This window comes from Stenella coeruleoalba (genome assembly GCF_951394435.1).
Source record: "Stenella coeruleoalba genome assembly, chromosome: 1".
NCBI lineage: Eukaryota > Metazoa > Chordata > Mammalia > Artiodactyla > Delphinidae > Stenella > Stenella coeruleoalba.
Window position 1 is genome coordinate 97,308,211 of NC_137169.1, and position 24,469 is coordinate 97,332,679.

The following is a 24,469-nucleotide window of genomic DNA, read 5'->3' on the forward strand; positions in this document are numbered from 1 at the left end:
AAGGTGCAATGACTCTTGGAAGCTGTGAAGAGTAGCAGCATAGTTAGGGGTGGCATGTGGACGGAAGAACATGTGCCACCTGCAGTAGGTCTCTGTGACCCTAAAATAAAATTATATTGGCTTTAACTTCAATTTGGTAACCCTAGTCCCCATCCCACCCTCCAACAACATTTGTGTTCTTTGTACAGAATGCAGGGGCCTCTGAGGGCCACACTCACATACACACATTAAAAAGATGGAATTTTTGAAAAACAAGATGCTTCTAAAAGTTTCCCATCCCTTACAGTGTTTAAACAGAAACCGTCCATAGAGACAGAGGGAAGATGGACCAGGTGACTACTAAACTCGTTTGAACTTCTAAGATTTTGATTCTCTTTTCTCAAAGAGAAAAAACGTCAATACGGGGATCCCTCTACCTTTAGCTAAAGAGTTGAACTGGGCTTCTCAACATATTGAAGTTGGAAGTAGGATGTCTAAAATGGAAAGTTCCAAACTGGAAGTGATGGGCAGACAGACCTATTGATGGAAACAATGTAGTGTTCTTCACTGGCTTCTGTCAACTGAAATTCCTACCCTCAAGTTACTCGACTGCAAATGCTTCACTCTGGCTAGCAGCCTTTCCTCCCAAGATTCTGGAAAACACACCGAACTAGAACCAAGAACTGCTGCCGTGTCCCCAGTGCGGTTGCTGCTTTTACCAGTATCCCTCACCCTTCCTATTAGAAGGCTCTGCCGACCCCTGTAATCCCACCACTCCAAACACAGTCCCAGAGTTCTGGGCACTATTGCCAGGTCCTCTACTTCTAGCGCAGTTTATTCTCACATCTATTGCCTTGTTTTCCTGGTTTTCTCTCCATAGTGGAAGCCAGAGATACACATTTAAAGAACAAGAAGATTTTCATCTTTATTCTTATCCTCACATGTCCACAGACCTCTTCTTCTATGTGGAGAAACTGAGCCTTTGGGCCACAACTGCTTTCCCTGTTGAGGATTTTGTAAGAGGTTCCTGGAAGAGGGCAGTTACAGCAACTTGTAAGACTCTACAACACCTCTACTACTGTCTCCTGCCCGGTGTCACCTCTGCAGGAAAGGCAGCTTTGTGCCCAGCTCTGTGAGCACAGAGGTCAGAGCCTTCCAAAGTCTTGAGAAAGCTGATTCCAGGGATCCCAAACTCAGGACACCAACTTGAAGCAAGACCTGGTTACCAGGACTCGGAAGAAGGCTGTGGATTCTGAGGGCTGAGAGCTTCACATCCTACCATGCTGGCAGGGGCCAAAGTCCACAACTGGCCTATAGGTCTAGTCACTGCTGTTCACCACAGCTCTTATTTCAAAGTCTTTTCCTTTGGTTTCTTCTGTTTCTTCCGTTCCTCGTATTCAAGTATTTTCTGTTGGAAATAGCCTGTGGGTTCAGATACATGTGTTAAGAGACATCTAATCTGGCCAGGCAGACTTAAGATAAGCTCAGGAGTGAGGGTCAGGAATATCCTCTCTGCTGCCCACGCTCCCAGACTACACCCACATTCCTGCCAGGATGCCCAAGCCCTCACAGGTCTTTGGAGATACAGGTATTTGATTTGGCCCCAGAGGGGGCCTAAAACAAATAATAATTAGTAGGAATTAGCTCCAGACTAAAACAAAGAGCATACGGCCTCCTGCTGGCTGATGAACAGAGCAACTTCTGCAAAGTATCAGCTCAGGAGGCATTTTCTTAGGCTTCAGGTTCTTTCCTTCCAGCCCCGCTTGGTAAGATTACAGCTATTTTTGTGGGCCTCTAGAGAGAAATGCTCTTTCCTCCCCTCCTCTTCATCGTAGGGCCACACCTGACTTGGAGGCAGTGACCCTCTGGGCTTGGATTGATAGGGGCCTGTCACTATACCTGCAGGAGGGTTCTTGCTCTTCTCAGCTTCCTGGATGAAAAGGGAAAAGAGCTGTGTCTTCACAAACTTCTTCACAAATCGGCGGTTGGCCTTGGAGGTCAGAGCCTTATAGAAGCCCCGTTCTTGGAAGTGGCCTTGCCCATTTGCTTCCCGCTTGATGTAGGAAGCGTAGTGGCCCACAGTCTTGACAAAGAACTGCACAAAAGGGCCTGAAACATGCTCATTGATTTGTTCAGAAGCTGCAAGGAACAGAGACCATCTCAGGATAGTGGAAGGATGAAACTACCCACTCTTACCTCCAGTGGCTTTCTTCGCAAGCTGAAAGCTCTTGGAGAAGGGGTGAGGTAGGCTTCATAACTACTGATTGACTGATTAAAATGGGAGACTAGATATGGGTTCACCATTGCTTAGGAAGAATAAAATCTCATACTCGCCCTAGAATCAAGGCCTCTGGGACTAGCCCAGGACTGCTGAGTGAATTTGTTTTAGTTCTGGAAGGGAATTATTGGGAATCATGCCCTCAAGCTCTTAGGAGAAAGCCAAAATAAGAGGAGCCTAGGACTTACTCTGTGACCCCTTGATCCCCTGACCAAGAGATTCTAAGATGTCCTCCTGAAGCTTGGGTGGTAGGATGTCTTTTTCATCACCAACCTAGGAGACAACAGAGGCAGCTCAGAGGTTAAGCAGTCAGGGGGGAGGTGTGAAGTGAAGTGTTGGCAGAGAGTGTGAGGTGGGGATGAATTCTACACCCCACTCTTCCCCCCACCCCCAGATAATTGGCCACATAGAAGAGAAGCAACAGAAGCTTTGACTCTAAACACTAGTAAGTTTCTCTATCCCTCTGGTACTTGGTTTATATCCTTGCCCTAAAGGCACTAACACCGACTGCCTTGTGAAGTCATCTGTCTTTGTCATGGGCTCCTTGAGAGAGGAGAGATCTTGTTAGCATGGATTCTCACTCAACAAAAGTACTTAAAGTTTGTTAAAGTAAGTGGAACATCAGTGAGACTAGAGCAATTGAATTGGTGGTGGGTCTGCTGGGGATCTGAACCGAGACACTTACTGACATTAAGAAGGTTCCTTCACAAAGATTCACCAACAGGACCTGAAAAAAACACAGAACAGCTTGATCTCTTCCCCTTTCTCCATTTCTGCCTGTGGTTGTAACTTTCAGCCCAAGTAGCAATAAAATCAGCACCTTAAGTTCTCATTTCCTGTCTGATAGTCTCTTTTCTCACCACCCCCTCTTTCCTGGGAAAACGGTGTGAGGGTGTAGGAAGCAGGAAACAGGAGGGAGCTGAGGAAAATGGGACAGACAATATGGGTAAACCGTAGCCAGTCACTCCCTTAATAAAACATTGATCATGGTAATGGCTTCTACATATGCAACATTTAGTACATGGCACACATGGTGCTTTGCACATTTTATCTCATTTAATCTTCCCAGTGCTCCCGTAGAGGCAGGTACTGTGCCTGTTTTGCAGATGAGGAAACAGACCCAAAGAAGCTAAGCTGCCTGAGGTGATACTGCTAACAAATAGGACAGTTTCCAAGCCGAGGTTGTGCTGTCCCTGGGACTACGTCTTTCTCCCGACAACTCTCCTTCAACTTCCTTCCTTCTGGTCAGCTTTAGGACAGGGATGGACATCTTTTGATTTTTTTAACGCTCACAACAACTTTATGTACAATTGCCTGGAGTTCCATTTATAAAACTCCCACAGAGCTCTGGGCCTTCCAGCAGGAAACAGCGAGAGGAGGAAATGAGCCCAGGGTCAGCAGGAAGAGGGAAGGAAAGGCAGTAACCTGTGTCTATAGGCTGCAGGTAGGACAAGCACAGGGCTGGAACTTGGGAGACCTGAGCTCTAGTATCAGCTCCATCATTGCCTGAGAGGCCTTCAGTCCAGACTAGAGATGACAAATAGGCATCCTGCTGGTTGGATTCCAACCTACAGATCTGTTTCTTTTTGCCTCAGAGAATTTTTAAATAATTGAATTTAGTTTCCAATATTTAAATTGGAAAATTTCACATAAAATTTGGATTTGGGGCTTCTCCTGAAAAGTCAGGAGCTCTAACACTGATCCACATACAGATGGAACTGAGTTACAGCTGCCCCCTTTAGTCAAGGCCTGTGCTCAGCAGTTTGTCATAATCCCCCGAAGCCTGTGTTGGCCATTTAAATGCCTGCTGGCTCCCTCTTTTCAGTTTGTGACCCTTGGTCTCGACAGGTGGGTGAGTGATCCCTGCATGCACCCTTCTCCCAAATAAAAAGAAAGAGAGGAACTAGGAAGTGTGCCAAGAGACAGAGCAAGCACTGTAATTATCCATCGTCAAGGGAGAAAAGTTGAACTAGTTCAGGCCTGAAACCACTTGTATACATAGGCTCAGATGCCTTCACTCAGGGCAGGCTGTTTACTTCGGGGGCTGGGAGGTAAGAGTGTGTGAAGAAATTTTTTGTGAAGTTGTTCCCAGAAGTCTTTCCAGTACTTGGAAAGACTGTCTGTCAAGCGTTCCCTTCCAGAGAGTGGACGTGGGGAGTTAGGGAATCCCCCTCCCCTTGCCTGGCCCCTAGCCCTCTCCCTTCCTCACCCCCTGCCCATTTCACGGAGCAGCTGCAGAGGAATAAAATAGGCCAAGGCTCTTAGCGAGCAGGAGCTGGAGTCTGTGTAGCCTTCCGGTGTCTTCCCGCCAGGCCAGTGGAGGAAGAGCCACAGCTGAGGAGATAGAGCTGTAGCATCAGGAAGTTCCATAACTTCTGGGTATGGGGCATTTTAAGTCATTGCTAAACATGGGGCTGATACTCTGTCCCAGTTAGTCACAAGGCAAATACTGGCTCAAAGGGCATGTGTACTCAGCAGTCCTGAGGAGGGTTGAGCGGGCCAGCAAAGCAAGGAAGGGAAACAGAGCCTGCTTCTTTACCTCCCAGCAGCACTCTGTGGAAGAAAGGCTTTGGTTCTATCTGCTAGATTCCATCCTTGCCTATGTGGCTTCAGATAACTCAAACGAGTTATCTGGACCGCAGATACTTCTTATGTAAATGGAGGAAGTCCTCCCACTAGGGTGGGTTGCAAGCCTTCAATAGCTTACTTCTAGGCCCTGCCTCTCCCCTTGGTAGGCCCTTTGTCTACACAGAGGGAGTCAGTGGTTAGCCCGTGCAGACAAACCGAAGTAGCTCTTCTGGCTTGAAATTATCATCATGTGCTATCTCTTGAAAGTTCCTATTGACAACTCAAGCAAAGCACATGTTTTGAGTTGTTCTTCCAACACTGGAGATAGATTTATGTTATTAATGCCTATTTTCACCACTGATCTTTCTGGTGTATCTGGAGGCACTGCCAAGAAATAAGAAGCTGACAGAGATCAAAGGGAATTTGGACCTCTATCCTCATTAGCCAACTGAGCTCTGAGCTAATCAGAAAGATGACCCTTGCTACAAAAAAAAAAATCTGCATTTTCAAGGCTTGTTGTTTGCAGGAAGGCTATGTCAGTTCACTTCTAAGCACCGCACCGTGAACAGCCCCCAGTGGGGTGTGTGTTGTATAGACCAGCTGTTGTACAGACCAGCTGTGCTCGTCCGTTCAGAAGAAAAACGGGACACCTGGGGCCTGCTCATTAGGACTAGCTGGCCTAGGACAGTCGGGTGAGCCCTGAATAAGCCACGTGCTGCCCCTTAAGCCCAGGGAAATCATTCAGGAGGAGGGAGCAGACCCTTATTGAGTATCAGCTATATGTCAGGCACCAGGCTAGGTGCTTTATGCAGAATTTTTCCCCCTAGGATCCCTAGGAACTGAACATTGTCATTCCGATATTACAGATGAGGGAGCTCAGGCTTAAAGAGGTTAAACAACCTGCGGCAAAATCACCCAGCTGTTAGTAGCAGAGCTGGGATCGGGATCCAGGTCTGCCTGGCTCCAAGTCATGCCCTCTTCTTGCGGCATCATACCTCTTCCATGGGGCTCTCCATAACCTCCTGCCGAAAGCGCATTTGGACTCCAACCATGAAGGGAGTGGGGCAGCAGACAGTGGCCAGAAGGCTCTCGGGGACAACAGGGATGTAGGTGTGGGCCCAGCTGAAGGGGTAGAGCAGCGCCGCAGCAGCATGGATGCACTGAGACAGTGTGCTGGGGACAGGGCACAGAGAGTGAGAGTCAGAGGGGCCTCCCTGCGCCTCCACCCCCAGGGACCCACCCCTACAGCCCACCACTGACAGCAGCTGCTCATGCTGCCTGTAAAAGCAAGTCTGGGAGCCATGCCAGTCACAGAGCTTGTGACTACTTGTAGCTGGGAGGAAAGGTACAGAAACTGGGAGGCTGAGGCTCCTCTCATCAAGGATGGGGCCTCCATTTGATCCTTTTCCCAGTTAAGTCTTCTCAACTCACTTCCGGGGGTGGGGGGGGGCGGGGGAGTGACTCTAAAGAGGGGAGGGAAGAAGAAATGTCTTCATTGTTCGAGTCCCTTCTCTGTGCTTACCACTGTGCTAAGGATGTGGATACCAGGAAGCATAAGACTGGCTCTGTTTTTAAGGAACTCAGTGTAGTTAAGGAGACAAACGTGTAAACATTGGGGTGCAGCAGAGAGGTCAAGCCTGTTTCCTCCTTATGTCTCATCCTGAGTCTTTAACTCTCACAGCTCCCTCTGGCCACTCGTGGTTATTTCAAGTTACCGGGTTGGTGCCTGAGTTTGCTTGGGAAATTCCTGGATTCCAGGAACCTCTGACCAGCAATTCCTACCTGGAAAGTCCCACAGAAGTGGCTCCTCCACCCTTCCCAACGAAGCATTCCCTGTGTAATTATTGCCTAAGTCACAACTCGGGCCCAGCTCCCCCCAATCCCTCCCCCCTTTGCCCCTCCAACACACACACACAACCCCCCTTTCTGTCTTCTCCATTCTCCACTGGCTTTCACGGCTCTTCATTTCTCCAAATTACCCCAAAGCCAAAGCCAATCAAAACACAGATGCAGAAACCTTGTTTCAGCTCTTGGTATGGAGCTAGCACTTCCTGAGTTAGAAAGATGGAGTCTCTGAGAGTCTCGCCAAGGCTTAGGCTGACTGGAAGTCCCCTTCCTGCCTGAGTTGCAGAGATCTGAAACACTCAGTGTAGGAAGGAAGTGGGGAGTGGTGGAGTCTCCCTGAAGAAAGTTAACGCCTGAGAGATGAGTCTTGCCGGCCTTTGCCCATGTCCAGGCCAGAGTCCCCTTCACTTCCTAAACACTGATCTTAGGAGGAAAAGGCCAGAATCCCAGCTCCAGCTGTGACAGAAACTTCTCAGTTCCCTACAGGGCGGAGAGTAGAAGAGCTACTTCCAAAGCAAAAGATTACACCACTTTCCACAAGGATTGGCCTACGACTGGTGCCTTTTCGGTTATCACTGATTTTTACAGAATTTTCAACCCACAGACCCCCATTGCCTGCCCAAGCTTCCTTTCCTCTAAAACCCATGACATTCACCTGGCCCTCTGGCCTAATATTTGGGTCCCTAATATCCTTTTCTTCTTCTTCCCTAAAAGATAAAACCAGGGTTGTCAGCCCAATATAAGCAGCTTTCTCCATCCCAAGACATAAATAGGTCAACCTTCTACTGTCTTACGATTTTTCTCCCTTCTCTATTCTGTCACACATCTCCCCATGTCTTTCTCAGACTTGAAGCCCCTAAGAGGTAGAGACCAAGACGTGATATTATTCTGCTTCAACTATACACAGGGATATAGTCAACTATGAACTTATTATTAAGAAAAACAACTAGCACTTACCAGTGTGTGCCTGGCAGAGTGCTAGTTACCTAATGTGCATTACTTCATTTAATCCTTACCACACTCTTATGAAGTAGCTACAGATCTCCATTTTACAGATAAGGAGATCATGACTTCAAGAAGTTAAGGACCTAACCTAAGGAACACCATGTAGCTAAAGGTAGAGGAAAAGAACTTGAACTTTGTTCTGCTGATTTCAATACCTGTGCTTTCTTTTCAAATGGGGATAATTCGACATTCCCTTAAGGTCTAGGACCATGTCTTATTTGTCTGTATTTTCCTGATGCTTGGCATCTGGTAAACAGTTGACACACAATAAGTGTTTGTTGAATGAGTGAATAAATGGACAAATGACATGTGTTTGCCACTAAGGATAGTGCGCTTGACCTCCCTACCACTATATGACTTCCTGCCCTGTCCTCCCTCAGCTTCTCGAGAGCAGAATCATGTCTGCATCCACCCTAACTGGTCTCCTCCAGGGCTGTCACGGGAATACTTCTTGTACTTCTCAGTGCTAAATCACAAACCTCCTTCAGGCTTAGGCAGTGATCAAGTTTGGAGGCAGAAACAGGGATTTATAACAGCTATTTTCTAGGCTTAGTGCAGATCAAGGCAGGGTGGCAGGAGGGTGGGGAGCACACAGGTCCTACAGCCTGATTTCCTTCGAGAACCCTCCGGTCTATTCCTTGGAACCCAGGGATGCCAGTCAGTTCAGGTGACCCCACTCGGTGGCTGGACCAACCTGAGACCTTCTGCCAGGAAGATGATTCTTCTCTCCAGCACTGCAGAGGCAAAGATCTGAAGAATCTGCTCAAAACTGAGACAGCGCAACAGAGAACTAAAATCCACGTGCTCTAGGTGGGAGTCAAGGGGCCGCGTCAGCGAAATGAACTGTGGGGAAACCAGAGAGAGGGGGGGAGTCACCACACTGAAAAAAATCACACAAACCCCCGAAAGCTGGGTCTCTACCAGCCTCCACCCTATCTTCCCCAAAGGAGTACATCTGACCGTGCCTCCCCACTGCTAAAAACCCACCCATGGTTTCCCTACGCTCTGAGGATGACACTGATGTAATCCCCTACGTGGCCCACAAGGCCCGCCTCTCTCACCACCTGCCTCACCTCGCTTCCCCGCATCAACGCCTTTCCATTCCTTGAGCATGTCACACTCTTTCTTGCCGGAGGTTCTTCCCTCCCTCCCCTGGGTTGCCTTTCACTCTTTTTCAAAAAAACTAACTTATTAGTTTTTCATTGAAGTATAGTTGGTTTACAATATTTTCTCTCTTCATTCTTATCCTCCTTTATGTCTCAGAGGCCTTCATTGGCCACCTAATGCAAGGTGTCAACCTGTGTTTCTCATCATTTTCCCATGTAGCATCCTGTTTTCTTTTCATCACAATCATACAATTTTTAATTATTTATTTGTGTGTTTACTTATTTAAGTCTTGCTTTTAGCTCCATGAAGTCAGGGACCACATTCATTTTATTTACCGCTTCGTAGCCAGAAAATAGTCTAACTTGGTGCATAGCTAGCCTGCCACACTTATTTTTTGAATAAGTGAACAAGCCTAGCCCCTCCCCTTATTCCGATCTGGGGAAGCAGAGGACACAGCAGATTATCCAGAGTACCAGGGGTCAGGACTGGAATTCTTAAAACAACGTTCTACTTGCTGCTTTGCTTAGTGTCTTAAAACAATAGCATCCCCACTGTGGCATGGGTGGGGACTCAGGGGTGGGGATGTGTGATAAGAAAAAGACAGGTGGAGGCCATAAGGTAGAGATATAGGACAGACACCGGAAGATAAGTGAGGTAATGGGGAAAAGTGGCAGTTTGGCGGCTGGGGGCAAAGGCCATTCTAGGACCAGGAGCCTCAGCTTACCTGATTTATTTATTATAAATAAAAGTCTTGGTGGCTTAAACAGTAAGTAGGTCCTTGTGAGCATCATGTTGGGAGGATCAGAACATTGGGGTTTGACTTTCAGCTCTGCCGCCAATAATTCGAGCCAAGCCCCAGTGCCTGCCTGGCTCAGTTTCTGGTGAATGGGAGCACTGTGACGAGAGGTGCCCCAGGAACACGCCCCCTGCAGTCAGGGAGGGTCTTGTCCATTTTGCTCACCCACCTCAGTGCCTGAGTCGGGGATGAAGCTCTTGAGGGTGACGGTCTTCCCAGGAGCAGGGAAGGCTGCCTCTCGGAGGCCCTGCATGAATGGGTAGATGACTGCCATGGAGATCTGATGCCTCTTTTCCACTTCATCCAGGATCTGTACGGAAGAGGACCACAGGAAACGTGACTCAAAGGGACGCTCCCAGGCTGGTAGCTGAGATCTCATGTGTGAGGCTGGTCCCGCCGATCCTTAACTGATTCTTTCCTCCCTGGCAGAAACCAGTCTGCTGTTTACCTCCTGCGCAAGACCTGCTTTTGCTCCTAGCCTTCTTCTTTTCATCTTCTCTCTACCGACCCGTATTCCTTCCTTCTCCTGACATCAGCACGAGCTACCTTCCCCAGGAAGTCATTCTAGAGTAAACTCGTCATCCCTGATGGTACCATGTTCATTTGTGCTAGATGGAGTGGGAGACTAGAAGCTGGGCCTCTTGGGTGCCACTCTGCCCTCCAACTTCCACCAGAGGCTCCCCAGGTCGAGGGATGGCCTTCATCCACAGAACCCTGCACAGATGAACCATCCACCCAAGCCAAGGCTGATGGAGTATATTACCTTCACCCTTCAAGGGGCCTGCCTGGGGCAGAGCACACTGATGCCCTTTTCTGGCCACTAAGACATGCCGCGTCCATTCGGAAGGACTCCTCTCTGATCCCAACTCAGGTGTACTAGCACTCAAATTAGCTCCAGCAGAAGTCCTGGAGACCTCAACTTCCCCCTCTACCCTGGAAGGAGTCAGAGGGAGTCCCCCAAGCCCCGCTGTATAATTGTCTTTCTATCTGTTTAGTATTCTGTCTTCTTCATGTATCATGTCATCTGAGCCTCACACCAACCCATGAGATAGGAAGGGGAGGGATCATTCCATGCATTTGACAGATGAGGAACTGGAACTCCCCACTCCTAACCTGGAGCTCTACCCGTGTCCCTCTCCAGCTGCATTCTTACCTGACTAGACGGGGAGCAGTGGGCTTTCTGCAGGGGAGACAGTCCTCTAGCTTCAGTTCCTACTTTTCCCTAAAGCCAAGTCCAGCCCAATCACCTGTCTGCCTGAATCTCCCCAGGGTGCCTCGCCTGACCCCGGCTGTGGGGGAGGAGCACAGGGGGCTCAGGCAGGGCAGGCAGCCAGGTGGACCTGGAGGCTCAACAGGCCCAGCAGGCCCTGAGGAATCCCGTTCCACCCCTACCTTGGAGAACAAGCCGAAGCAGCCAATGCAGCTGATGATGCAGTACACCCTGGGGAGGCGAGGACCACGGCCGGCGGGCTAGGGAGGGACGGACAGGCTCCTTCAGTGCTGCAGCCTCCCCAGGGCCTCTATGCAACTGGGGCTGATGGGGCACAGGGCTGGTGGCTGGGGCTGGGGGATCCATGGTGAATGGTGGGCTGGAGGGAGAGAGACCTGGCTGTGCAGAGGTCCCACTCATGGGAGAGGCAGCAGGGAGGCCAGAACGGCCACCGAAATCCAAAGAAAGTGGCCTTGAGGGGGCTGGTTGGCTCAAGGGCGAACACTGCCTGCATCGGCACCAACACTATCAGGGGTGAGCAAAGAGGGAGCAAGTGTGTTGTAGAGACGAGGAAACAGCTAGGCAGGAGAGCGCTATGAAAGTGACTTGACAGCCCAAGGACTGAGCTTCGTTGTCCAAATCCCAGGCCAGGCTGTGGGAGGCAGGGGCCAAGTCAATGAGGCCTGGATAGAGAGGGCGGGGAGCAGGTTAGAAGGAAGCTTCCCCCCGAGCTGGGGACAGTAGAGACCAAAGCATGGCAGCAAAGGTGCCCTGGGTGGGTGAGGAGGGGTGTGTGTCCCCATTCTTGTGAGGTGGCACAGGGCACTAACATGGCAGCAGGTACTGGGCTGTGCTCTCTCTACAACCACCTCTGCCAGGGAGCCTTGGCTTTTGCAGCTGAGGCTTGAGCAAACCCAGCTGTGGAGCAGAACAGGCTGCAGAGAGGAGGGGCCCGTTCTGAGCTCTACAAACCAAGAGGCGCCTGCAGTATCCAATCTTCCTGCTGCCATCCACGTTGGTCAGGACAAACGAGAAGGTCTCCCTGAGGAAGAGCAGACAAGACCTGGTTTACATTTGCTCACTGGGTTCTTTTTATTCCTTAAGATTTATTTATGATTTATTTATTTATTTTTGGCTGCATCGGGTCTTTGTTGCTGCGTGCAGCCTCTTCGTTGTGGCGAGAGGGCTTCTCTCTAGTTGTGGCATGTGGGTTTTCTCTCTCTAGCTGTGGCACGCAAGCTCCAGGGTGAGTGCTCTCCGTAGTTGTGGTGCGAAGGTTCCAGAGCACGTGGGCTCTAGTTCAGGCATGCGAGCTCAGTAGTTGTGTCTTGGGCTTAGCTGCCCTGCGACATGTGGGATCTTAGTTCCCTGGGATCGAACCCGTGTCCCCTTCATTGTGAGGCGGATTCTTTACCACTGGACCACCAGGGAAGTCCCTGCTCACTACATTCTAAAGCAGGAAGGCAGTCAGCATCAGAGCAGGGCTGAGGGGGGTGAGGAGGGTAAAGGGGAGCTGCTGATTAATCCTGAGAGTAACCGTAACATCAGTAATTTATTTAAAGTGCTTATTGGTGTCAAGCTCTAAATGTATCATCACATTTAGTTCTCAGAACAACCCTTTGAAGTAGGTTCAATCACTATGCCCACTTTACAAATAAAGGAACTGAGACTCTGGGGGAGTGTTTCTCATCCAAGGTCATTCAACTCATAAGTGCTAAAGGCAAAACTTGAGCTCAGGCAGTCAAATTCCAGGACTCACGGCAAAAGGCTCTGGCATACAAGGGACTCCTTAGAGGCCAAAGGACTTCTTCTAAGTCCATCTTCTGCCAGAGGCCGTCAAAACACAGTGACTAGCTCCTAGGACAAGTGAAAGAGCCTCGCCCTTCTGTTAGAAGGGACTGCTTAACCTGGTTACCCGAGCTCTCTTGCCTCGAGGTGTCCCAGGCAAGATGTTTAGAAATGAATCAACTCCAGCCCCTCCCCATCAGGAAGGAAGCTGGTGAGAAATCCAGTTGACGGGGGGTGCAGGAACCCCGTGGTTCGCCCTTCTCCTCCAATCCCAGATTCCCCCGTCCCAGGGCCGAGCGATTACCTGGGATACTCAGTGAGTGGGGCCCACTCATTCCCATCTGGGAAGCAAAACAAGGGGATGGCTCCGAGCAGCCGTTCCTCCTCCTCCTGTTGTCCCCGAAGCAAGTTCTCTCGCTACAAGGAATGGGAAAAGAGACAGGTGGGTGTGGAGGTAGGAGCAGGTGGAGAGGGCTTGGGGGCTGGCGGGCTACTCTGTGCCCATCACTGCATAGAGACTGCGTCCTGGGTCTGGCTGGAAGAACCCCAACGCTGAAACAGTCCCTCCCGGGCCAAGTCTACATGAACCTGAGTTGGACTTCAGTATCCTAAGGATCTACATAGTCAGGAAGGGGGCCAGGACCATGCTGAGTGCAGAAAGGCCCAGAGACCTCCTGGCTTCCTGGGAGGACCACATCAGAGAGATACCGCATCTGAGAAGAGAAGCGGCCAGCTCAGTAGCCTCACTGTCAGGGTTAATGAGAAAGATGCCCTAACCCCACCCCTTCACCCGCTGCGGGACCAGACAAGAAGGAGTCTGATGCTTGGGCTGTGGCCACCAGCTACGTGCCTGCCCCACCCTTTCCCTCCCACCCACCCCAGGGAGGGGATTCCTGCGAGGACCTCTGGCAGAAGGTAAGATTCTCTACAGAGAAGGGTGGCTGAGCATAGAATTTGGAAGAATTAGGAGGTCCCCCAAACAGCAGAAGAACTAGCCTAGTTTCCCAGCTAGGGAGCCTAGGTCAGTTCGTTACAGACCTAGATTCTGCGGGTGATAAGAGAAAACAGGGCTGGACCTGAAGGAAACAGGAGCAGTGAGCTCAGGGCAGCTCTAGACGAGCCCCCTGCAGGGTGGGGGGCTGGGGATGGGGAGACGGCACCCCCCCACACCCATCGCCTCTCAAACACCCGAACCCTCTGTCCCCCATTGCCCCTTCCTTCAATCCTTACCTTGGGGAACTGGTAGGTGATTGTGGGCTCATAATCATCCCCCGAAGGCTTTTTTTTGAGAGAAACCACGAGGAGGTATTCAAAGAAGTGCTGCCCTCCGGCAAAGTTGGGTAGACAGTGCTCCTGGGCCCTTTCTGGTTCCTTTACAACTTCCCCCAGATTATCCTGGGGAGGTCCTGAAACCAAGACACCAGGGCCCACTGGTATCTCATTGATCCAGGCCCCGAGTGGAGGATGTGAGGCTCCAGTATCTTTGGCACTTCTAGGCCGTCATACCGACACCGAGGTCCCTGGAGCCTGCCCAGCACCTCAGGTCCAGGCACGGGATCAGAGCCAACTGGGCAGTTTCCGTGCCTGCCTGGGAGATTTGGAACCACCGGGGGTGGGGGGGCAAGAGGAGGAAAGAAGTCACTGATTCGGAAGCCAAGGAAATATACTGGGGAGGTCACCTGGGAGGCCCGAGGCCCCAGGGTAGCAGAAACTCTGCCTAAGTGAAACAGTACACCCCGAGTTGACTTGGACTCAAGAAATCGGAACAGGCCAAGGGCCACGTGACTGTGACCACAGGGCATGACCGGCTCTAAAAACCAACAGGGGAAACCTCCTGGCCAGGTCACATGGGGAACCAGGGGAAGGATGAGATAGAAAAGAAGAAGAAAAAGAAGTATTTCAAAGAAGAAACAGCCCCATCGAAGAGGGTCACCCTGGAAAAAAGAAGTAGCTAATCCAGTCCAGACCTGCTCCGTGTCGAGGCAGCCAGTTGCGGAAGCGCCTGAGTATCCCGCCTACCACTTGTCTTTCCATCTTCTTGGGCCTGTAAGGCATGGAGTGCTTGCCTTTCCTCTAACAGACTGGCTACAGAAAACCTGAGAAGGCGGCTGCCGTTTCAGTCTCCAGCCACAACTCTATGAAGCCAAGCCACGTGCTGTCTTCCAAATAGGGGAGAGCAGTTTCCATCCTATGCACCCAATAGTTGAGCAAGGAGCCCGTGTGACAGGACCCAGAAAGGCAGCAGAACGTCTGCACTGACAGAGGCAGCATCCTGGCACTGCAGCTCAGACCTCAGCTCCTCCCAAGAGCCCCAGGGTGTGGTGAGAGAAAAGGTCATAGGCAAACACCTCCAGAGCCCAGCTGCTTCTGGGCTAAGGGCTTTTAATTCTGGGCTGAAGGTTGTGCAATGGGTTTATTTACAACCCCTTGACAGTGGAGAATGCCTTGCCAGTCCCAGGACAGGGATCTTATATCTCCATAACTGATTCCCGACCTTTCACTTCCTAACTCAGTCAATGGCAGCAGATAACCTCTGCATGGCCCCCTGCTGCTGCACTCTGGGACTTCCAGGACTTCAAGGCTGCAAGCAAGAGCACAGGACCAAAAACTCCTCACAGCAAGGTTGCCCCTGCCTCCCCTGATTAAAATCAATAGACTTGACCTCATTCATTATTTAAGTGGAGAAATTGTTCTAGCAAGAGGAATTCCTGGATATCAAAATGAACCTAATCCTCTCCTGGTGGTGAAATAAAGAGCAAAGTCCATCTCTGGGTTGGAGAGTTCCTGATATCTCAGCACAGTCTACAATGGTGCATCTTTCATCCCCTGCAATATGTCCTAAGGCAAACTTGTCTCACTGGGACCTGTTCCAGGGCTCCAGCAAAGAATCCCTCCTCCCAGATAGGAAGCACTGACTTAGGACAGTCTCCCTGGCCTACAGTAGGGGACTGGTTGCATCAGTAGCCTGAGGGGCACTCAGTGGAGTGGAAAGCGTCTGGGTGATCTCCACCCCACCCCCACTCCTGCTCAGTCTTTTTTCCTGGTTTGTCCAGGTCAACAGTTCTGCACAAGCTAAGAGCAGAGCAGCTGGGCCCTGGGGCTCCAGTGGTGCTGTGTCTGGAGGCTGGGGAAGAGAGACAGAATAGCAGTTAATCACCTGGGAATCTCACATAAACCCTTGAGTGTGTAAATGCACGTGGTAAGAGAGAAAGACTTTTGCCAGGAGGCTGCCCCTAAGAGGAGCTAGAAGGCAAAGGGGTTTGGTGCCAGTGTCTGCCACTCCTGCAAAGAATTAATAGACCCCTGGAAGAATGTGTGGTGCTGAAATAGGGGACACAGCTGCTTGCTCTTAATAGTTCCAGACCTGGCTTCTGTGGACTAGTAAAAGCCAGTACTCAGTGGCCCAGCCATGACTCCTGGGGAGATCAAGGATCACAGTAAATAAGAATGTTTCAATCACTGTAGGGACTTCCCTGGTGGTGCAGTGGTTAAGAATCCGTTTGCCAATGCAGGGGACATGGGTTCAAGCCCTGGTCTGGGAAGATCCCACATGCCACGGAGCAACTAAGCCCGTGCGCCACAACTACTGAAGCCCGTGCGCCTACAGCCCATGCTCAGCAACAAGAGAAGCCGCCGCAATGAGAAGCCTGTGCTCCGCAATGAAGAGTAGCCCCCACTCGCTTGCCTGGAGCTAGAGAAAGCCTGCATGCAGCAACAAAGACCCAGTGCAGCCAAAAACAAAAAGGGAACGTTACATTCACTGCAGTGGTGAGAACAGTGACCTGGAACACTCGGATCTGTCACCACACCTTATCCGCAACCTGCACAGACTGGCTGCACAATCCTCGCCACCAATCTGAGAAACAAGCATCATCTCCAGACACAGATGGGGAAACCGAGGCACAGAGTAATTCAGGGACTGTTTGGGGAATACAACAGAATCTGTCGGGGGTGGGAATGATGAGCGTTTCATGTTCACGCTCCTGCCTCCTGGGTGCAGTACACACCAAACATCCCACAAATGTGGATGCCTCCTGTTTGCAAAAGACCTTGAGAAGCAAAATCTTTTCCCTGGGCATTCCAGAACCTCAGGAAATGATTTCTTTCCCTAAATCCTTCGGGTTGCATTTTCAGCCCATTTCTTCCTGCTTTATCAGAAGAGCCAAGAGAACAGCAAAACTTACAATCGCAAACAAAAGAAGTTACTGGACTTTGGGGCTGAGGACCAAGAAATCCAGAAAAAAGTCTTCCCCCTTTCAAAGGGGGTTATCAACAGAAGGAAAACCTCCATCACACACACGTTTAATATGGGTCTTCTCATTTAATCCCCAGTGCCCTAGAAAGGAATTATTATCCTGAATTTTCAGTTTAGGAGGGAGACGCCCTTTCTAGGGAAGTCAGGAGTCTGGTTACACGTGTTCCTCCACCAGGAAGTGCCTCCCACAGCCCTCTGACAAAAGTCCCAGAACCAGCTGGAATATAGGTGAAGGGACTTTCTGGAACCTTGATCTGGAAAGCTGGCCCTTCCTCTTCTAGCTCAGCTGCTCTCGACCCAGGACCACCACCACTGCCAACCCTCCCATCAGGATGATTTACACCCATGCGTGTGTGTATACACACACACACACACACACACACACACACACACACACCCTCCTACCACACAGTTGCCTTGGGGCCAAAAGGGCAAAAGAGGGAGGGGGAAATTCCGGGAAAGGTAGAGGATAGTATGGAAGATGAAGAAGGCGCACTCTCCTGCCCGCTAGGTGCCAGACCTCAGGACAGGTAATACTGGCTGCACATCTTACAGTCCCTCATTGTCATCAGGTACAGTCATCAGCCCTGTTTTGGGAACAACTGGAATGTTTCCTCTGGGCTGCAGGGAGCAGATCCCTGCCATTCACACAGGCTTCTGAGGGTCGAGGGAGACCAGGAAAGACCAAGCCAGTGCTCTCCAGAGAAAAGAGGCCACCAGCCCCACCCTGCATCTGCTCCTGCCACGGCACACTCCCAGGCATCTGTCCCAACCCATGGTCTCTGACCTCTCCGCCTCAGTACAGGTGGAATGACCAGATAGATACTGGAAACCTGTGTTCAGGGAGAAGAGCAAGGGCTAGGGGTGGGGGACAGGGGTAATGGCAGAAGGAGCACTGATTCCCCCCTCCCAGGTCTCCCCAGCTCTGGGGCTTGGAGTAAGAGGGGGTCTCATTCAATCTTTTGACCACCAATGTTAGAAGGGGTAGACTGTCTTGGTATGACCCCTGCTTACTTTCCAATCGGTTCCCTTCTTCTCAGAAGGTGGGACCTCTGGACAAAGTATCTAAGGGTTGTGGCTGCTTAGCCATCGGGCTGGTCAGTGGTAAGCAGCAATAAATATGTGTTGAATGAATGAAAAAAAGAATGAATGAATTCCTAACTCCCTTCCAAAGCCCAGCGCCCCTGCTGAGAAGAAAGGAAGCGAATATTGACTGCTAATTTAATCCGTACAACCTTGTATGGCAGGAATCATTCTTCCTTCTGTAATGGGGGACCAAGGGATAAGGGAGGCTTGCCTTGCCGGGTTCGCACACTCTAAGGAAGCAGCTGAGCAGGCTCTATCCCAGCTCTGCTCGAGGCCACACTCTCCAGGGCTCCTCGCCGCCCCTAGGGGAGGGAGGGGGGTGACGTCGCAGGGGAAGGGCAGTGCTGTGGCCGGCGGCTGTGTGCGGGGCAAAGTCGCGGGCTCCCACGAGTGGAGTCCGGGGGCGGGGAGGCGGGGCAGCGCGGGGAGGCGGGCGGCCGGGGGCTGAGGCTGTGTCTCCCGGGCGGGCGCTGCGGCCCGGGAGCTGCAGGCACCCTGCGGTTGCCCCACAAACTTCCTGGCTGGTAGGACACGTGGCCCCGGGGCCCCACAACGGTTTCCTTTGGCTGGCGACCTCCCCTTTGCCCCTGCTGGCGTGGCTTCTCCTCTGACCTCCGACCCCTTCCCCACCAGCCCGTTTCCACCTCTACCTGCGCCCTTTCTCTCCAGCTCACCTGACCCCTGCCCAGCACCCCCGGAATGCCCCCTCAGACTGCTCCTCGATCGATCGCGACCCTCCGCACCGCCCTGCCTTGGCCCCTTGTCCCCGTCACCTCCTGTCCTGGCCCGCGGTCCCCCCGCTGTGCCCGCGCCCTCGTCCCGGCGCGCCCCGGCCCGGCACTAACCCCCACGGCCGCGCTTCAGTCTCAGGCTGGCTCGGAGGCGGCGGCCGAGCCCATCCATGGCCCCTGGAACACCCGGCGCCCGCTCCCAGGTCCGCGCCGGCCCCGCCCCCCCAATGCGCGACCTCGGCTGGCAGACACTTTCACTTTTCCGCGGGGGAGAGGCAGAGGGGGATGAGCCGGGACGCGACGGCACACCTTCCGGACTCCGGCCCAACCCCCGGCGCACCTGGGCGGGCCCGCTCTTCCCTGGGCGCCGGGCAGGGCTGCGTGGGGTGACAGAGGGCGCTCAACGCGCGTCCGGGAGGGGCGGTGCCACCTGGCTCCCACCCTCTGTGGGGCGTCCCGGGAAGTTTGACTTTCCGAGCCCCGCGGTCCGCAAATGTTCGGGGTCGCCACGAAGTCACCCTCCGCCTCCGCGGCAAGCGCGGGTTGTGCCCTCCCGGTGGGCATCCCTACACCTTCCAGGTGGCTCGGGGACTTATGCCAGAAGGAGACAGAGTTTTCAGAGTCGGCACAGCTTTCCAACCTCTCCACTTCGCCCCCTGCAACTGCGTTAGCCTCTGGCCATTTCCAGATCTCTTGCTATATTTGTCCTTCTCCTCCGTGGGGCCCGTGCCCCTGCGTTGCTCTTTTCCCTATTCCACTCCCCCGACGAAAGGACCTGGCCCTGTGAGCTCTTGAGGAGGGACTGGAGATGCAGTTGAGGGCCTTGATCCTGCCTTCCATCCAGCCGGCTCTTGGGCAGTTCAGCAAAATGAGAGTAATCCCTGCCCTGCCACCCTGCAAAGACATGGAAGTCAAGGATTAGAAAGCTCTTTGTAAACTCTTATGTGATACAAATGTAAGGGATGATGATAATAATGATGACAATAGTGATGATGACAGTTGCAGCTAGCCACACTCCCCTTCTTCTAATCCCAAATCCCCATAGAGCCATTCAGCTTTTCTTCTGCCCTTCTCACCTTCAATGGCTTCCTTACACTCCCACATTTCAAGCTTCCTTTGTCAGAAATGAAAATTTGCATTTGATAAGCCCCTCTTGCTCCTGGGGGATCCGCCCTGGCTCTCCTCTGCCTCCCAGGACCTGTAGGGTGGAAAGGATAGAGGAAGTGCAGAGTCCTGTCTGAAATTTCTCCATTCAGAGGTTTTAGCCTCTGTTTCAGATGTGGGTGGCAGAGGGAAGAAGACACTGTGGCAGAAATATGTCTAGGATCTATAGAAATGACCCCCGGACCTACACCCCCTTCCTCTCCCCTGCATGGCCTCCAGGTGACTCTTGTGTCACAGACTATGGGTGAGCAACAGTGAGGAATCTAGCCCTGGTATTAAACTGTCTCGTCTTAGCCCAGAGGTTCTAAAAGTTGCCTCTACTCTGGGCCTATGCAATTTTGTACTTAATTACACAGTCTGTTTCTGTTCCCTATTCTCTGTGAATTTCCACACACGAGGACACATCTCTTTCTCAAGTACCTTCTCTTGGCTCTGCATTCATGTCTTCTGCATCTCCGTGTAAGTATAGTAGTTGTTCATGATAAACTTGTCCCACTGGTTGAACATAATTGTGCCTTAATTTTCCCAACCTATTTTATGGCGGCCTTAACCAATCTACTTCCTTCCTGTAAAAACAGATGAAGAAATATGTGTATAGGTACAGCAAAAAGATATGTACAAGACTGTTCATGTTGAATCTTATCTGAAATAGCCTCAAACTGTAATAACCTCAAATGTCCATAAACAATGACATGGAAGAGTTGCAGCATATTCTTACAATGGAGTACTATACAGCAGTAGGAATGAATACACCATGACCGCATGCAATAGCATGGCTACACCATACAAATATAATGTTGAGCAAGACAGTCAGACACAAAAGACGACATAATGTAAGTTTCCATTTATGTAAAGTTAAAAACAAGCAAAACTAATATATGGAATGAGAAGTCAGGATGATGCTACGTTAGGGAGGAGGGAGGAAGTAGTGATTGGGAGAACACCATAGGGCTTCTGGGGTGCTAATAGTGTCCTATTTCTTTTTTTTTTTTTTTCTTTAATTAACATCAAGCCATTTACTTTCATTTATCTGTCACTTTTTTTTAAAGGATTTCATGATGATGTATGTTTCCTAAAGTTTAGGTGTGAATCAAAATGAGCCTTTGTGTTTAAAAATATATACAATACATCTTTTAGATGGCTTATTGTCCACCTTTGATTATGAACTATTACAATGAAAATGAAAAATTGGGCAACGTTGGTACAAGCTGTGGCTTTCGCATGCCTTACCTTGCTTCTTTTTATCCCTGTCTTCTCTTCATTTATTTGATGTTTTCTGCCTCACCACGACCATTTCAGTTGGTGATACTGTGATAGTGAAGTTATTTGCCAGTTGGAAATATAAACCTTGCTCCCGTCACGATTTGTTTCACTGCCGAAGGGCTTAATAATTTTTCTCCACCCAACTTTTTCTGTCTGTGGCAACCAAGGTAGTGTTATGAGAAATTCTCTCGTGAATAAAGCTTAACTTCTGAATCTGGGGGCAAGGAGTAGAGTCCTGTTCAGTCAAGTTACTGATTTCTCTAGTTTATCTTTTTTGGTAACTAGAGCCCTCAGAACAAAATGGTAGCCAACAGACATTTCCCAGAGAAGAGGAAGTCAAAAAGGAGTTCTCCACGATGTAGTAAGGACTCTTAGGAATTCATAGGACTTTTATAATCAGTATTGTCTCTCCTCTCTCACCATGACCCTTTTATATAAGGACAATATTGGGCCATCAATGTCCTATTTCTTAACCTGGTGGCAGATACATAGGTGTGGTCATTCTTTGCACTGTATGCTTACATGTACTTCTTTCTATGTATGTGAAACTAAATAGTTTTTTTTAAAAAAAGTATCCATTAGGACATTAGGATGACATAAATGGAGGCATAAGCTAGTTGAGAATGAATTGAGAAATTATTGGGATGTAAGTAAGCAAGTATAAATCTACATTTTTGAGAAGTGTGGATAACAATAGGAAAAATTGGTCCATAGTTAGAGGGAGATTTGGTTTTAAAGTGGTGGGTTAAGATGGGAAAGATGAGAGCATATTTATGGGCGTAGGGGCAGGAACCAGCGGGGAGGAGATGAAGAGTACAAGAGAGTGGCAGGTTGAACAAGATCTGAGAGCGGGGAGAAGGTAGAAGTTGGAGGCTTTGGCAGAAGACTGGCTTTAAATGGGAAAAGGAGCTTTATTTGTGGGAAATGGGTATAGATGTTGATTAATTTGTAGATGAAGAAGTGGGAAGTTAAAAGGATAAAATAAGAGGCCTCAGTTTCTACTAGAAGAAAAGTTTTTTCCTCCTTTTCTTCTTGTAGCTGTGTTACTGAGTCCAAGCTCGCTCTGCTCGCCACACGACAGGCCAATAAATCAGAGACGAGGTGTTGAGGCAGGGAATACGACTTTATTCGGAAAGCCGGCAGACCAAGAAGGTGGCAGACTAATGTCTCAAAGTAACTGTCTTATCTGGCTTTGGATTCCAGTTTCTTTCATAGCACAGAGATGGGGAGGAGATAAGGAAGTAAGTAAAAAGGCCATAAGATTTGCAAATGTCCCCCGGAATGGCCAACCTCGGGAAGGGGATGTGTTCATTTCTTCTTTCTTGCAGCCATCCACAGGTGGACAGGGTCAGGATGTTTCCCTGAACAAAGGCACTCTGGTTTAACATTCAGGCAGAGGGGCAGGGTTCCCCAAGGCAGGCCATTATGTATAGACAGTATCCTTTTAGTGAACAAAAGCAACGGGAAGCAAAGGTTAAAGTAAAAGAAACAGATCCAACATGTAGTCAGATTTGGCGCTTCCTCCCTCTCTATCCCTCTGCCTGTTCTCCCAGAGTCTGACTGTGGAGTGGGAGAAGATGAGCCAGCCTTCTTTTCTTGAAGGTCTTGAAAGGAAGCCCACAGGTAAGTTTTATTCAGGGAGGCAGCATGGCACAACAGAATGACCTTGGGTGCATGGACTTAGCCCCAGGATGATGCTTACTTGCCCAGCAGCCTTGGGTTAGGCATTTCCTATACCTTACTCTCCTAAAATAAATAAATCACTTTCAGGGTGCATGTGAAAACTAGAAAGAATAGATTTGTAATCCAAATGTCCAAACTTCACATATCTCTTTAATGCTCAAAACACTGTAGTCTCAAATCATCTCTTTTAATTGCAGAAGTACTGTCTATTACCAGGCTTCTCTTTCCGGGGATTTCTGGGCAACCTTTAAGAAGTGTTTACACATTCCACAAACCAATTCTGGTAGTTGCTTGTCATCAGAGTCCATAGTAGGGATCCAAGCTATTACTTCCTCCTTCCTCAGTTATGCGTTTGTCTCCCCTGTGCCATTTTGCCCAATTTGGACATTGGCCCTATCTCCAACTCAGGACGGTGATAGCTGAGGTCAGGAAATAAGATTTGTTAGGATTTTGCTGACGGCTTTGATAAGAAAGGATATTACAAAACAGAGAACTTAAAAATGAAGTATCGCTGCTCTTGGGGTCCACAGAGGGGTCCTGTCCTGGCATTTCTCTGCCTGCCCTTAGGGCTGCCCCCATGTTGCAGGGACCAGCAGACTTGACCTCAGTGGAAATGCCCTTGAGTCTAGGCTTGTCTCTGCATTCACATATTCCAGAATGATCTACGGTGTCAAGGTTTATTACATTTGCGGGGAGCCCTGCCCCTGAACGCGATCCTGTCCTTTGGCACAAAGCATCAGAACAACAACAACAAACTCCACAAAACACCTCCAAAGAATGGGTCCTTCAGTACAGAATAACACTGTCCATAGTCCTGTACAGTTCTTCTTCACAGCTTGAGGTGCACAGAAGCTCAACTATCTGTCCTTCAAGCCACCTTGGAGTCTTGGTTTCTAATCTCCTGTGAGCAACAACTTGAACAGGAACCCACGCCTCTGCTAGGAATAATCAACAATAGCCAGGATTAGCAAAGGACCTCTGAGTACTAGGAACAAAGACTACCTTTTTTTTTTTTTTAATATTTATTTGGCTGTGCCGGGTCTTAGTTGTGGCATGTGCCTCCTTTAGTTGCAGCTTGCATGCGGGATCTAGTTCCCTGACCAGGGATTGAACCAGGCCCCCTGCCTTGGGACCGCACAGTCTTAACCACTGGACCACCAGGGAAGTCCCACAAAGACTACCTTTTACATTCCCACAAAGAGATCCTGGAGCCAAAGTTCTCAAACCTCTCTCCTGGACAAGGGTCTCTGCTCTATATTTGGATAGTTTTGACCAAACCTTGACGCCCCTCCTCCCCATTTAAATTAGATCCTCCTGTTGCAACCTCAGATCACACTCTTTCCTTTGTTTTCTTAAAAACACTTAATGATTTATAGTTAAACATGGATTTCTGAAATTAGTTGTTCAGCTATTCTCTGCCTTTCCAGAGTCACCCCAGGGGGCATGGATCGTGTCTCTTTGGCTCATCCCTGTGTCCCCAGTGCCTAGCACAGTGCTGGGCACACATTAGATAATCAGTAAACACTTCTCCATTGAATAAATAAGTGAATGACTAAGGGGGTAGTCTACCCTTAGCGTCCACCTCTAAGGAGACAGAAAATTACTTGAAACATTTTTGGTCTTCCAAGTTCTATCAGGACTAACACTTAGATTGCTTAACGCTCATTCTGACTCTTTCTTTGCTGGATGAGTCTTTGATCAGACGTGTATC

The 24,469-nt window shown here is 49.9% G+C and overlaps 2 protein-coding genes across 2 annotated transcripts; both read right to left on the minus strand.

Annotated features, from left to right (window-relative positions):
* Positions 1 to 1,044: 1,044 nt before the first annotated feature.
* Positions 1,045 to 9,875, minus strand: DENND2D (DENN domain containing 2D). Its single transcript, XM_079923912.1, has 7 exons — positions 9,748 to 9,875; positions 8,370 to 8,518; positions 5,821 to 5,998; positions 2,943 to 2,984; positions 2,446 to 2,530; positions 1,879 to 2,118; positions 1,045 to 1,401 (listed from the first exon to the last, which is right to left on the minus strand). The coding sequence occupies exons 1-7, from the start codon at positions 9,850 to 9,852 to the stop codon at positions 1,325 to 1,327; spliced, it is 876 nt and encodes a 291-aa protein (XP_079780038.1). The 5' UTR covers positions 9,853 to 9,875; the 3' UTR covers positions 1,045 to 1,324.
* Positions 9,876 to 10,790: 915 nt separating this feature from the next.
* On the minus strand, positions 10,791 to 14,631 carry LOC307195880 (DENN domain-containing protein 2D-like; the record flags this gene model as incomplete). The annotated part of the gene is made up of 5 exons (XM_079940448.1): positions 10,791 to 11,048; positions 11,761 to 11,830; positions 12,881 to 12,993; positions 13,807 to 13,982; positions 14,544 to 14,631. The coding sequence occupies 5 exons, from the start codon at positions 14,629 to 14,631 to the stop codon at positions 10,791 to 10,793; spliced, it is 705 nt and encodes a 234-aa protein (XP_079796574.1).
* Positions 14,632 to 24,469: the final 9,838 nt, after the last annotated feature.